Source organism: Elaeis guineensis, chromosome 14 (assembly GCF_000442705.2).
Source record: "Elaeis guineensis isolate ETL-2024a chromosome 14, EG11, whole genome shotgun sequence".
NCBI classification, from domain to species: domain Eukaryota; kingdom Viridiplantae; phylum Streptophyta; class Magnoliopsida; order Arecales; family Arecaceae; genus Elaeis; species Elaeis guineensis.
The window spans coordinates 44,349,862-44,363,730 of record NC_026006.2 but is presented as its reverse complement, the minus strand read 5'-3'; the positions used below and the strand labels follow the sequence as shown (position 1 = coordinate 44,363,730).

Sequence of the window (13,869 nt, the reverse complement as noted above, 5' to 3'; positions counted from 1 at the left end):
AATAATTTCATTAGCCAATGAGCACCAGGCCTTTGGGCCTCCAATGATCATTGAACTAATGGACTCATTATCACTCACTTAATGGGAGGCTATGACTTAGTTATCATTATAACTTAATCATTTTAGGGACCTAATAATTTTGAGGATTTTATTAAAGAATAGTAGAGAAGAAATCATCCAGCCAATTTCAATCCTCCCACTGACTTCACCAAGTCAGATTAAAAAAAGATTTAATTAAAGCTGGCATTAGGAGCACCTAAATCAGTCACACTGATTTACCTAATGACATGGGTGAGCTCTAATCACCAAGTGATCTAATCAAAATCTAACTTACCAGATTGGCCAGGTAAGTGAGATCAGTGGTGGGGATTTGCCATTAACTCGTCAATGATCGAATCAATGCGAGTAGCTCCCGCTTAAGAATCACTGGTCAAAACTACCGAACTTACCTTAGACACCAACCGGTTCATTAGTTTTAATTTTGATCAACTTAGTAAATAGGGCTCCACCGCGTAGCCATGAATTAAGTCCATCTTGGTCTAGTTAAAGACATGGACCCATTCAACTACAACTATTGAAGTTGAGTCTAGAGTATCCTTGACCTAATCTAATTCAACTTTTGATTAGATTTGACCAATTACTCCATTTAGTCCATTTTTTAAACTAACCTTAGGTCTAACCCAATTATGGACCTAATTCATCTAACCCATTGACCCACAAGTTTATGCAATTGTCTTAGGTCTTAATTCACAATTCTAGACCTACTAGACAACACTTAATTCTTTTAATTAAGTACTTGGGCTGATGGGTCAGGGTTTGGCATTTTGAAAATAATTTTCAAATTTGAATGATTTTATTTTCTGTTCACCAAATGTGTTAACTCATTTCACAAACGGGTCAGCACATTTCATAAACAGCAATTCTATTGCTCATTTCATAACAGAAAATAACTCAAAATAAATCATAAATTTTCTTTTAGATCTAATCTAACACATTCATGATAAATTTCTTAATTAAGTCCTTTCGCTGCTTCATCGGCATGGGATATAATTGCATCGGCACCCCTACCGCCATAGGAGACCCCATCGAATGGGAAGAGAGGGCCTTTAAACCCTACTTTTCTTCTATGACCGGACGGCCATGGCAACCAACCCAATTAGATTACTTGCTACTTGGATCAAGTATATCTAAATATACCAATTTCAAAATTTAAATTTTGAATTTCAAATTTCAAATTTTAAATTTTAAATTTCAAATTTGAGATTTCAACCAAATTTCAAATTTCAAATTTTCAATCTTTGAATTTTAAATTTTGAATTTTGAATTTCAAATTTCAAATTTTGAATTTCAAATTTCAAATTTGAGATTTCAACCAAATTTCAAATTTTAAATTTTGAATTTTGAATTTCAAATTTCAAATTTTGAATTTCAAATTTCAAATTTCAAATTTCAAATTTTGAATTTCAAATTTGAAACTTCTAACAAATTTTAAATTTCAAATTTCAAATCTTTTTGAATTTTGAATTTTAAATTTTGAATTTCAAATTTAAACTTACAGATTACACCTTAATCTACGCATGCATATGTATATCATATTCTAGAACCATGCTCTGATACCATTTGAAGCAAAAATTTAGTGCAGGGGCAAAATGGTAATTTTAAAACTTTTTCAAAATTACTATTTTACAGTGAAATTATTAATTAATCTCATTAATTAATACTAATTAACCCTACACTAGGATCTAAATATGATACAACAGCATGCATTTAAATTTGAAATTCAAATTTGAATCAGTAAACGTTTTACAGTACTGTGTTCAGAACACATCACCTTTTGCGGATAGTCGATCACCGTAATCTGATCACCGTCGGGGGGCTCTGATCATCACGTCATAGCCACACAAATATCTGGCCTCTGCGGATCGTCCACACGAAGCTCCCGTCTGATCAGCTCCTCACGAATGCTAGTTCGTGATTTCACCCTTTTGATGGCAGATGTTGATCGAACTCCTTCGATCGATGTGTGCCGACTTCTTGGATGCTCTGGATCATCTGCACAGTTGCTTGAGAGGCTGATGGATCTCTCCCTAAAATTTGGTGGACTCACGACACTCGTGGCACACCAATCCCACTTCCCGAACCCTAGGTAGAAACCCTAGGGTACACACCAAAAACCCTACGCCCAATTTTCTCTCTTTTCTTTCTTTTTCTCTCGGAAGGTTTTGGACCTTCACCTTGCACAGAAGCCTTCCTCATGCCTCAAAGTTTCTCTCCTAAATTTTCTACGCACGTCCCACCTTTCTCTTCTTTTTAAAATAACGTCGAACGTGTCTTATCCGTGTGAGAGGATAAAGACAAGAGGTTACACATTTGAATTTAAATCAAATTTGAATTCAAACGAAAATCAACGTATCCCTATCCTTTTGGGCATGAGAAGAGAAGGGACGTGGCTCTTTGTGCGTGGAAAATGTTTCACGAGAAACCTTTTCTCGTGTAAGTAATGTGGCGCACAAAATGGATAAGGATGAAAGGGCAAGTGATAAGTTATCCATTCAAATTCAAACATGCTTTGAATTTGAATGGCTAACTAATTATTTTATCCATCCATATGGCGCACAAATGAGAGCATGGGGAAGGGTTTTGTGTGAGAAAAATTTCACGAGAAGTTTCTTCTCGTGAATTCAAATGGGTGCAAGGAAGTTGGGTGTCGTAGGGAATTTAAAACAAGGTGGTTTGATTCAAATTGAGCCAACCTAGTTTAAAATAGGTTAAGCACAATTAGACCAGATTAAACCCAACATAATTAGGCTTAATTAGGCTCAATAAAATTCTAATCAAATTAGGAATTAACTAAACCTAACCCCTGATCAAATCAGGGACTAAACCACCTTAGCGATTAGGTCAACATTTAACCTAATCGGGTCAATCCAAACTGAATCCAATTCAATTGGACTTGATCCAAAAATAATTACTCAATCAAATTGAGTTAATTAGTAATTAAATCACTAATTAAACCTCTCATAAATATTGAATCCAAATCCGATGGGCAATCAGGCATCAGAGACCATCGATATGAAACCCTGATCAAAGAGTTCAAATTTCAAATTCAAAATTTGAAATTCAAAATTTTGACCCCGGTACCCAAAATGTGTGGAACTCATGATTAGAGAATCCTAATTCTCAATCATAGAGTCTCAGATAGATAAGACTCATAATCAGCCATCAGATCAGAAAGGCACCTCTAATGTGTGTGACCCCACAGGTTCGAACCTAAGCCGGTAGCACAGGAACCAATTTCTGTACTAATCGAAGTGACCATCTAGCAATGGTACCCGACGACTGGATAGGTCGAATAATCACAATCGCAACATTCAGAACCTACGTGAATATGGTTACCGTATAATTCATCCCTTTTGACCCCTGTGTTTAGGACGACTCAGGGTTAAACTGTCAACCCTGATGATATCATCCGAATCGTGCTCAACTCAATTAGTCCTGTGACTCCTCACTAGGACTACCCTGACCAAGGTTTTGCTAAATTGAAACACGACTGTACACAGCTCCTAAACTGGAGTGGTCAATCCCATCTTGACACACGCACCGACAAGTCAAGTACTTGACTACACCCAGCAACCTTCCATCACTGAATTAGAAATTCAGGTAGTCCAGTGCCTAAGTGCAGTGAGTTACTTGCAAGTCACTATGGCGGTCTCAGGTCGGAGGGATATTTATACCCATATCCCATCGGAGCAAATCTTGACAGCAAAAATAGCTCTGGAGTTGGTCACGTTCAGTGCAGATGTACCATTACATCTCACCTGTATGCCATACCAGTGTCTCCACACTCTTTGGTTATGAGGACAATCAACCCATATGGCACACAATGACCTATGCTCGATAAACGTTGTCATCCTTGGTAACAACGTATCATTTGGTCGCGAACATGTTTAAGGACTAAGCGATAAATCCTCCTTTGTCGAGTCTAAATAGTCCTAAGGACTTCACCACAACACAGGAGTTCATTAGAAGATAAAATATTTGTGATGAAAAAATACCAAAATAACTTTTATTTATTTATAATTCATGTACTAATACAAAAAGGAGCACAACCGTCAACAGGCTGACGATTGACTTTGGGACACTATTCCCAACATCGAGGTGGAATAATGGGGGTCGAAATCATCGATCTTGGAGTCCTCCAAATAAAGTTTGGCAACCATCACCTCCTCGACTGTATGATAATTATATGCCCCTGACTGTTCTTTAGAGAGAGGTATTGTTACAAGTGGGATCTGAGTTACGTGAGCCTCGGTTGATGAGAATAAAGCCGGAACACCACTGAGACCCGAATAAATACTGCTTTTACCATTGTGACCATGGTCATGATACTGAAGACTGCCACCAGCTTCACGATGAGATCGAGAGGCTTGTTAGGCAAGGGTGCGGTCTCTCTCTTTGCCTCAGCTACAACAAGCATCAGCGTGGCAGAAACAGCAGCAAGTCGGAGGGCAAATGGTGGAAGAAGAGCGACCCATCTGAGGAGAAATTCACATAATTACTGGGGGGTTGTCTGGATCAGAAAAGTTTCTTGGCTTACAATGCCATCCTCGATCGTCCTAGCCTGAGAACTTTGAAAGCTAACGTCTCAAGTTACTATTTGACGATGAAATTTCCAACCAATTGAGGACATTTTAGATGTCCCACTGAGAAAGGAGAATCTGAGCTGGATGGTGAAAATTGACTTATATCTAGATGAGGTAACTAAATGCCGACTAATTAATCTTTTGCAGGAAAATATGGATCTTTTCTTTTAATGATCAACTTTGATCCGGTGATCTGGTGCTGCGGCAAACTGAAGTCTCATGGCTTACCGAGCAGGCGCTAGAAGGAGGGCTATTGCCCAACTGAAGGTTCTTACCAAGTTGATGAAGTGGCACGTCCAAAAACTTATAAGCTAAAGCAGCTCGATGGGACTCCAATATCAAGACCATGGAACTCAGCGAACCTCTGCATATATTACCAATGATGTAACTACTTCCATGAAAATAAAATTTACAGGGCCATCAATTTGCGATGGATATTCGAGTTCTCCAAGAGTTGCCTCCTCCTACCTAAAGACCCCGAATTATAACTATGATCAACTAACATGAAAGCTAACTTATCAGACCCTTAAAAAAATCTTGATGACTCCGAGGCGGAGTTAACTTACCAGACCCCAATAGAGCTCGAGTCGCACAAAAAGCGGAGGGTGACCCTTAGGAAACCTCCGAAGGGCTAACTTACCAGACCCTCGAGAAGACCTCGATGACTCCAAGGCAAGGCTAACTTACCAGACCCCTGCAGAGCCCGAGTCGCATGAGAAGTAGAGGAAGACCCTTAGGGAATCTCCGAAGGGCTAACTTATTAGACTCTTAAGAAGACCTCGATAATTCTGAGGTGGGGCTAACTTACCAGACTCCTGCAGAGCCCAAGTTGCATGAGAAACAGAGAGAGATCCTTAGGGAACCTCCAGAGGGATAACTAATCAGACCATCAGAATGCCGTCGAGAGTGCAAGATGTCGTAGGTACAAGCTCGCCGCTAGCACACACTGTATCTCATGCAAAGACGAGAAGTGCTAGATGCCGTAAGCATAAGATCGCCGTAGGCACACAACGCTACTCGTGAGAGCTAACTTATCAGATCCTCGAGAAGACCTCGACGACTTCGAGGCGGGACTAACTTACCAGACCCCTGCAGAGCTCGAGTCACACAAGAAGTGGAGGGAGACCCTTGAAAGAACCTCCGGAGAGATAACTAATCAGACCCTCAGAATACCACTGAAGAGCCCTAGATGCCATAGGCACAAGCTCGCCGTTGGCATAGACAGCCTCTTCAAAAGAAGAATGAAAAGACAGATAGCATAAGGCCAGAGGCATTACCTCAACAGTACTCCTTCCGCCTGAGGTATTATCTCAGACTCACAAGTAGGGGGTAGTGTTAAGATAATTATTATGATGCCTCAGATTCATGAACGACCGGATTATATTCAAGTTATTCTAAACTGCTCTAAATATGTTCACTTCAATCGAAGTTGTCCTAAGTATATCTATGCTAAAGCTAAGCAACCTAGAACCTAACTCATGCTAAGCTGAGCACTGAGCATTTTCTTACGCTGATCTGAGTGCCTATTTATGCTGTTCTCTACGAGCTGAATAAAATTCATAAAATCCATAAATACAAATTTAAAGCTAGAAATGAATCAATGACTTCCAAAACAAAGCTTTTCTTTTTATTCATTAAAGCCTTTACAAAGAAAAAATCGGTGCTCCAGGCACTTTACAAAGAAAAAGCTGGTGTTTCAAACACTTTAGAAGATGGTTGCTCCAAGCATCATCTTGCAAACAAGAGAAGAAAATAAGGAAGGGAGGAGGAAGAAGAGGAGGATAGCAGAAGAAGGAGAAAAAAAATGAGAGGAGGAGATGAGAAGGGATGTCCCACTGTAATTGAGGAGCATTGGATCGGCCAGGTGAGCTGATTCGATCTTCATCCATCGAGGACTTCACCTCCTCACCGTCCAAATGAGCTGATTCAATCTTCATCCATCGAGATCTCCACCTCTTCATCGGTACCGCTAGCCTATATGCCGTGAGTTCTAAATATGGCATTATCCTCAGCAGACGGACCTTACAATCATCGAAGCCATGGATGAAGGTGGCAGCGGCAACGTCGAGCATCTCTCTTTGGAACACTACAAAATCTCAAAACTTTGCAATGCAGCGCTCTCGAGTTGCAGGCGAGATGTGCTCAAGCTGAGGGGGGAGCCTGGTCACAGGAGGCAAAGGAGAGGGAGCCCCATGAGAAGTGGATGCAGTGGCCCGCTTAGCTCTCTCCCTTTCGCGAGCTAAGTACCTCCGGCGGGCATCCCTTGTAATGGTATTCCACTCTCTCACCCTATTCTTAATTAACTTTAAGGGTGGTAGATCCGAAGGCAACGACATGGCAGCAGGCAGAGAAGGGAATTTCTTACCATAGGAGGGGTAGAGATTCTTTTGCTCTCTGATTTTCTATGTATAAGCGCTAGCAGCCATATCAATCATCAATCAATGCTTCCTAGGAGTTAATGGCCAAGCAGTTAATGACGTGTCTTCTCTGTAGTGGGAATAAATTCTTACGATGCTTCACAAAATAAAATATGGCCACATGGCGCATCTTCATAGACCCCGTGCCATCTCCCAGGCATGGTCTTATCAGGTGAGTCACTGACTATCATTTTTTATAATCATCCATATTTAAGGGAGTAGAATGAGATTACCACTCAATTAAATTACCTCAGATCGGCATAAATAACTTCACATAGCAGAAGTATGACAAAGGATTCTACTCATTTTATTTTTTTCAAAATTTTCTTACAATAATCCTAAAACATAAAAAAGAGAAATACAAAAATTACAGAGCGGCACCTAGAGCTGAGGTACTGGCCGCTGAGACATCCGTCATGGTAAGATCTCAGATTTCATCCAAAAAATTCAAGTCCAGATCCAAATATTTGGTAGTCACTCGAGTTCGGATAGACTGCCTCCCTGCATCATAGGCATCAACGGAATACTCAGCTCTTTCTTCCTCATATTCTTTTGAGGTTCGAAAAGTCCACAGCCTTAGTAATAGCCTCAGCTATTCACTTCTCCTCCACCCCCAGTTGGGCCTTCAATTTTTTTATTTCTTTTTGCAGGCGAGAGTTCTCCTCATTAGCGGTTGCATTCCTCTTCGCTTGAACCTCGAACTCCATTGCCTTGCCTGGCAACCATGAATTTTCCTTAATAGCCTTCCTCAATGCTGCCTCAGCATCTTCAGCTCCCCTCTCAATGGCATTGGCTTTCATGGAGACTTCTCAAACCTTCTTCTCGGCCCTCTCTTTTGCTCTTTTGAGCATCTCAACTTTGAGCCCAGACTTCTTCACCTCTTTGGCTAGCTCATGGGAGCTTTCGATGTACCCATTCAAGTAATTGGTGAGTTGGTAAGTAAAAAAAATTCATAAGTAATGAATAAGCATACAGTAAGTGCTAAATGGAAAAGCTCCAACATATTCGGATGAGGCAATCCATGGCTCCTCTCCTCATCTCCCTCCAAGGAATGCCCAGTAGCTCATTTGCATTGGCAGGAAGGAGCAGTCCGGAATGTAGCCACTCACCAATATGGATCCTTCAGCACTGAGGCCTCAAGCTTCAGCCTAGCTAGCACAGTTCCAAACATGCTGGCAACCTTGGCTGGTGCCTCATCCGAGGAAGATTCGACAGTGGGTGAAGTTCATCGGATCGATGAGCTGCGAGAAGTAGGTAAGCTCAGAATCACATCCTCCAAACCTTGGTCTGCACGGCCCACCCAGTAGCTTGCAGTAGTTGAGGTGGTAGGCAAGCTACTTTCCACCTACATAATCTCATGACCTTTTGGATGAGAAGGTTCGGACTCCCCGGCCTTCAAAGTCAGTTGTGCGAGATCTTCGACTCTGGTCTGAAGGCTTCCCCCGGTGGCAGGTTGGGCACCTCTTTTCCATAGAATTTTTCTCCTCTTTTGGTGAGCTCGAGCTCTTCCCAGCATCCAGCTCTGCGATCATAATGATCAAATTGTAAGATGAATAGAGCTAGAAGATTTAAGGTCAAGACAACTGACTCGCATACCTTGAGGAGCGACTTGGCTGATATAGATATTAAACAGCATCTGAGCTGACAGCAGCTCTTTCAACTCTAAAATCCTAAAGCTTCACAGAGCTACCATCTCCTGCTCCAGGTCCTTGTTCGTCGAAGGTTCCTTCAGTGCAGCATCTCGAGATTCACCCTAGGTCATAAAATTTTAGTTTTCGCCTGACGTCTGCAAGATGAAGGAAAATCTTAGTTTCCAACCGTGCATGACAGAAGGTATACCCAGAAATATTAGGCAGAAGCTGTCCTTCTTCTATGGAGTCACGTACCACTATCTGCGTGAATTTGGATGTCGCTTGAGGCTAAAAAGAAAATGAAAGAATATAATATTTGGCATAATCTCGGCCAGCACGCAAGCGATGAAGCCGCAAATATGTTGCCATGCATTCAGCACAATCGTACACGATGATATTTCAAAATTCTAGAGGAGTGCCACAGAAAAGGGGTGGAGAGGAAGCCTTAGCCCATCTCGAAAGCACTCCTCATGAAAGCCCATATGCCCTGAAGGTGGATGGCAAACTCGATTGTCTGGTCTTGAAACTTCAAGTTAGAATACGGGAGGTATTTGATATTGCTCATGTAGCACTATTATATCCCGTTCTATCAACTCTGATCTGAAGCCTAGCAGAGCAAAGTCAGACTCTATGGTAACCATCTCTCTCTCTCTCATGCAGGAAAATCGTGAAAGGGTGAAGAATAGAAGAACTCACAGCAGAAGGAGAAGATAATCAAAACTTGGCGAGGTCTGCATCTTGTTGTGTTTGAGGATTTTAAATAACCTCAGACTTGAATGAGACCTTCAAAAGCCACCTCCCATTGTTACATTAATTGTAGGAGACATGCATCGGTAGAAGACTAGCATAAGTGCGACACATGGAGACTGTGAATGGATATGATTGTTGCCGTCGATATGGTAGTTAATGTGAATGGAAGGTGAATCACTCTTGATGCCACTTTCGAAGAAATGTGTGCAGACATGCGTCAATTCCTCCCACACAGATGCAATTTGAATTTTGATCTTTTCAAAATCTGTACGATAGGTATGGAATTCACCCCAAATCAGAATGAGAATTATAATATCTACTATATTTGCAATTCTAACCACAACCAGAGCTAGCTCTCAGCTCGAGCCTTGCTTGAAGCATAACACAGGCTAAGTATTCGCCCAGGCTATTACTTTAATCAAATTTTGTAGTTACAACCAAGGGTCGAGCATATGTTAAAAATTTTAATTCTCATATTTAAAAACATGATCCGTATTCATTAAAATAAGAGCAATACATCTATTCCTGTGAAAATTCTATTACAAGACCAGGAGCTTCGGATCATAGAAAATAAAAAAGTAGAGGGCATAAATCATTCCTCAGGAGGATTGATTGTCGGGGCGGTCGCCTACGAAATGGTATTCCTCGGTGCTAACGATGCTTTCGGTCTAGACGACTGTGTCGATCTTGTCCACCTCATTCGAAAAATGGGATGACATTATAAATCTTGATCAATTATCCGATGATACCATCTGTAAATCTTCATCCAGACAATCGATTTGAAGATGCTTGATGAAGTTAAGAGGAAGGTACATCTGGGCAATGGACTTGCACTTTTTGAAGCCTATAAAGAATGCCACCTTGCAAGCTTGGGCTATGATCTTAGTTCCTTCCTTCTCCAGCTACTTTCTCTTGCTTTCAATGCGTTTGAGTAAAATCCCCTGATCTATAAATTTGTCCTAGAGAAGCTTATAATTTACTTTTCTCCCTTCCAACCTTTTCTTCAGATGCTCCACCTTCGATCCGATCTCCTGGACTCTCAAGAGCAGCTCTGGGGAGATCTGAACTCCCTTGATAGCAGAGTATCTATCTCCCCAAGGAGCTCTTCTTCCATGGCTCGTCCCTTCGAAAATTCTGGCCCTCTTGGACGGACCACCACTGGAGCTCCTTCGAGAGCGAGTTTCAAGACAAGGAGAATCTTTTCTCATTTTAAGTATCCTCCTTAGATGCTCCGGATCATCACGGGTCCGATGACAATCTCTCTCAGCCTCAGACCTCTCTCTCAAGGATTCTAATCCACCCTTCGAGATCTTCAACCCTCCTGTCGGCTCTAAGTTTTTATTGTTCAAGGGTCTCAATCTATCTTTTGGCCTGTCATAGTTTTTCATCCTGATGAAGAATCGACTCCTCGGCCTCCTGAAGAGCTTCCTCTATAAAGCTGAGCTCCTTGGCCAGCTCAGCGTTATCCTTCTCCAGATGCTCTAACCTCTACTTCAGCAAGTCGATCTCCTCCTCCATCACTAGAATATCAAGATTGAAACTGACAAGGCTCGCCAGACATTGACCCACATGCATTAGGGATCTTAAAGTGTTGGCAGATCGCTTCTCCCCCCTTTGTTCGCTAAGGAGCAATCTCTCGACTGGCAGTAGGAGGTTTATCAAATACTCTACCACAAATTGGAGGCTCTCTTCTGTGGATGGAACATGAGGTGTCGAATTTGAGGGTCCCATATGAGAAGTAGATGCATGAAAGTGTCCAGCAAGAGTCACCATCTCTAGAGATCCTCCAGTCTCCATCGTCGTTGCCAGATCCTTCTCTGAGTTGTCGACCGCCATCTCCATCCGCACTACCTCAGTCGGATCTTTTCGAAGTGTCCTTCAGCGCTCATTTTCGATGCCATCTTCGTCTGTGCCCTGTCGATCAGAACTTTCTCTGAAGAATCCTGCATCACGGCTTCCAATGATAGGACAGTGGGTTCAACAATAGGAGCGACATGTTCTTCCCCGACCGTAGGTCCTGTTTCAACAACCGAAACCATGATCTACCTCCTACAAGCCAGAATTTGCTCAAGTCTCTTCATGTGCTGTGAATCTATCTTGCTCCAAAGAATCGTGATGAATAATCAACACAAAAAAGATCTATGGCTACTTATGCTTTCAAAGTGCAAATTTAAAGGAGGAAGAAAATGAAAAGCCATCGCAAAGTAATTAAAACCCTGAAGAGACCATCGTCTGATTGGTCCCATCAGTTATGCTCGTCCGCGTCAATCATGTTAGGCTGACGTCACACGCTTTAAATGCAGAAGATAGGCGTGAAGGCAGAAACACATGGCATTAGATCCGAGGTACTTTTGGAGTACTCTTTTCGTCTGATTCTCAGACTCAAGAGTAGGGGGTAATGTTATGGTGGTTACTGTGAGAGCCTCGAATCAGCGCTATATCATAAGGCATCTCAAGTTCTCAGATCATCAATACGATCACTGACCACCGTATGAGCTGAGGAGTCCATCTCCATGCTGAGCTAAGGCGATCCTGAGGTCTAATCTATATATAAGCTGCCCAGCCGACTTATCTCTTCAACGTGTGCAACAGCTGTCTATCCCTAATAGATAGAATTTGGCATAACCATCTCTTCTGATTTTGCGAGAGCGATTAAGGACTGAATTATCTCACCCAGTTTGGTATATCCAATGATCCGACAATCTCGGGATAATGCAATCTCACAACTAACAATCCAGCTGTCCAGCGTCCTTCTATATAAACAATCAAAGCCCCGAGGATTTAAGTAAGTCAAATCAAATCTCTCTCAGAGAATCCGTTACTGCTCTTTTGTTCTCTATTTTTCTAACTTGAGCGTCGGAGGATCCTCGCCGGAGCCACAATCTTCGGTTTGGGACTTGGTTTGTAGGTCGCTCCAACACCAGTATCCCCGCACGAGGATCAGGTGTTCGTCTTCCGATCTCGACCGATTTCAGCAGCAATAATTATAATATTGTCAATATTATTTTTATCATTATGTAAATGGCATTAATGTGTGACAAATATCCCGCTTCTATAAGGATAAAATAATCTTTTATATGAGTTAATTTTTGTCATTCTCTGTAGGTGGTCCCTACTAATATCTTTAACTTCTATTTCATTCTTGTAATGTGCATACTTTGTTACAACTTTCTCACTGTTAATATGTGCTTATGCTTCCACCTAAAAGAATTGAAATTTATAATCTCTTTAGTTGAGTAGGAATGGAAAACATACCATTCATTCTGCTGATTTTTTTTTTTTTAAAAAAAACTTATAATGACTATATGTGTTTGCCATTGTTTATACTATAAAAAAGGCTATAAACAAGGTGTGTTGTTCGGCTAGATGGTTGGCTCGATTGAGTTTATTGGAAATAAAGCTTGGTCATAAAAATTGTCAAGCCTAAACTCTCTAGTTTTGTGCCAGAACACACTACTACTGAATTTGGTTTATTTGTACCCCTAAACAGAAGGAGTCAACATGTGCGAGATTTGCACCATAAATTTCTAACATCCGGTAATAGTCAATACATCCATAAGAACTATAGCATATTCTGCCTTCTTGGGCAGCTTGTTTGTTGTATCAATGCTAGACTGGCTCTACATAGTCGTAACATGCCCGGCTGTGTGCCAGGTGAGCATCAACCTGGATGGCATACAGTGGCCGAACATGATCCCGTGGCCCGAGCAGCAGCAGACCATGCTGTGAAGACCATCCAGCAGAGGTCCAACTCTCTGGCCCCATATGAATTGCTCGAGATCCTTCTTGCAAGGGCAGAGGTGGTCATCTCTTGCCTCAGTTTCATTTATCTCACGTAATATTAAGTTCCTTTGTTTTGCTTAATATTAGTTGTTTTCTTGGTGCTTACAGATAATTTTTTTGTGCCTTTAGACCTGATTTCTATGGTCTGATATAGGTTTTAATACAACAATATTTGATTTTCAGGTAATTGAAGATTCTGCTAAGTATGACTTGCTTCTTAAACTAAAAAGAGGAAGCAAGGAGGAAAAATTCAAGGTGGAAGTACACAGGAACCTGGAATGTACCTTTCATTTGAATAGGATGCAGCTGCATTCTGACTCTCGTAGTTAATAATTATGTCCTGTTGACGTATTAAGTATAGGCTGTATACTCTATCACAGAGCTCTATGGATTAGCACTGCCAGATGTAGTAGTCACAAACTTGTGTGGTGACCTAGCTATGATAGAACTCAATACTTTTGTTCTGTTTGGAATGCATATATAATGCTGTATGCTTGTCTAATGGTATATCTTCGATATATTAAGTTTTAAATACTAGTTCCTGTGGAAATTAAGATTGTTGTGGGTCATCTTCTCAAGAAAGGTGCGTTGGTTCGATGCTTTCCCTTGATTTGGACCTGCCATTTTGTTGGAGACGTATGGTTT

At 41.3% G+C, this 13,869-nt stretch overlaps 1 protein-coding gene across 1 annotated transcript in view; it reads left to right on the top strand.

Moving 5' to 3' along the window:
- LOC105057886 (cysteine proteinase inhibitor 12) overlaps window positions 1-13,652 on the top strand; it is a 69,835-nt gene extending 56,183 nt beyond the window's left edge. Inside the window, exons 3-4 of the mRNA XM_019854807.3 lie at window positions 13,096-13,241; window positions 13,408-13,652. Of these exons, the coding sequence (XP_019710366.2) occupies window positions 13,096-13,241; window positions 13,408-13,554 (293 nt within the window). The 3' untranslated portion in view covers window positions 13,555-13,652. The remainder of the gene's footprint in view (window positions 1-13,095; window positions 13,242-13,407) is intronic.
- Window positions 13,653-13,869: the final 217 nt, after the last annotated feature.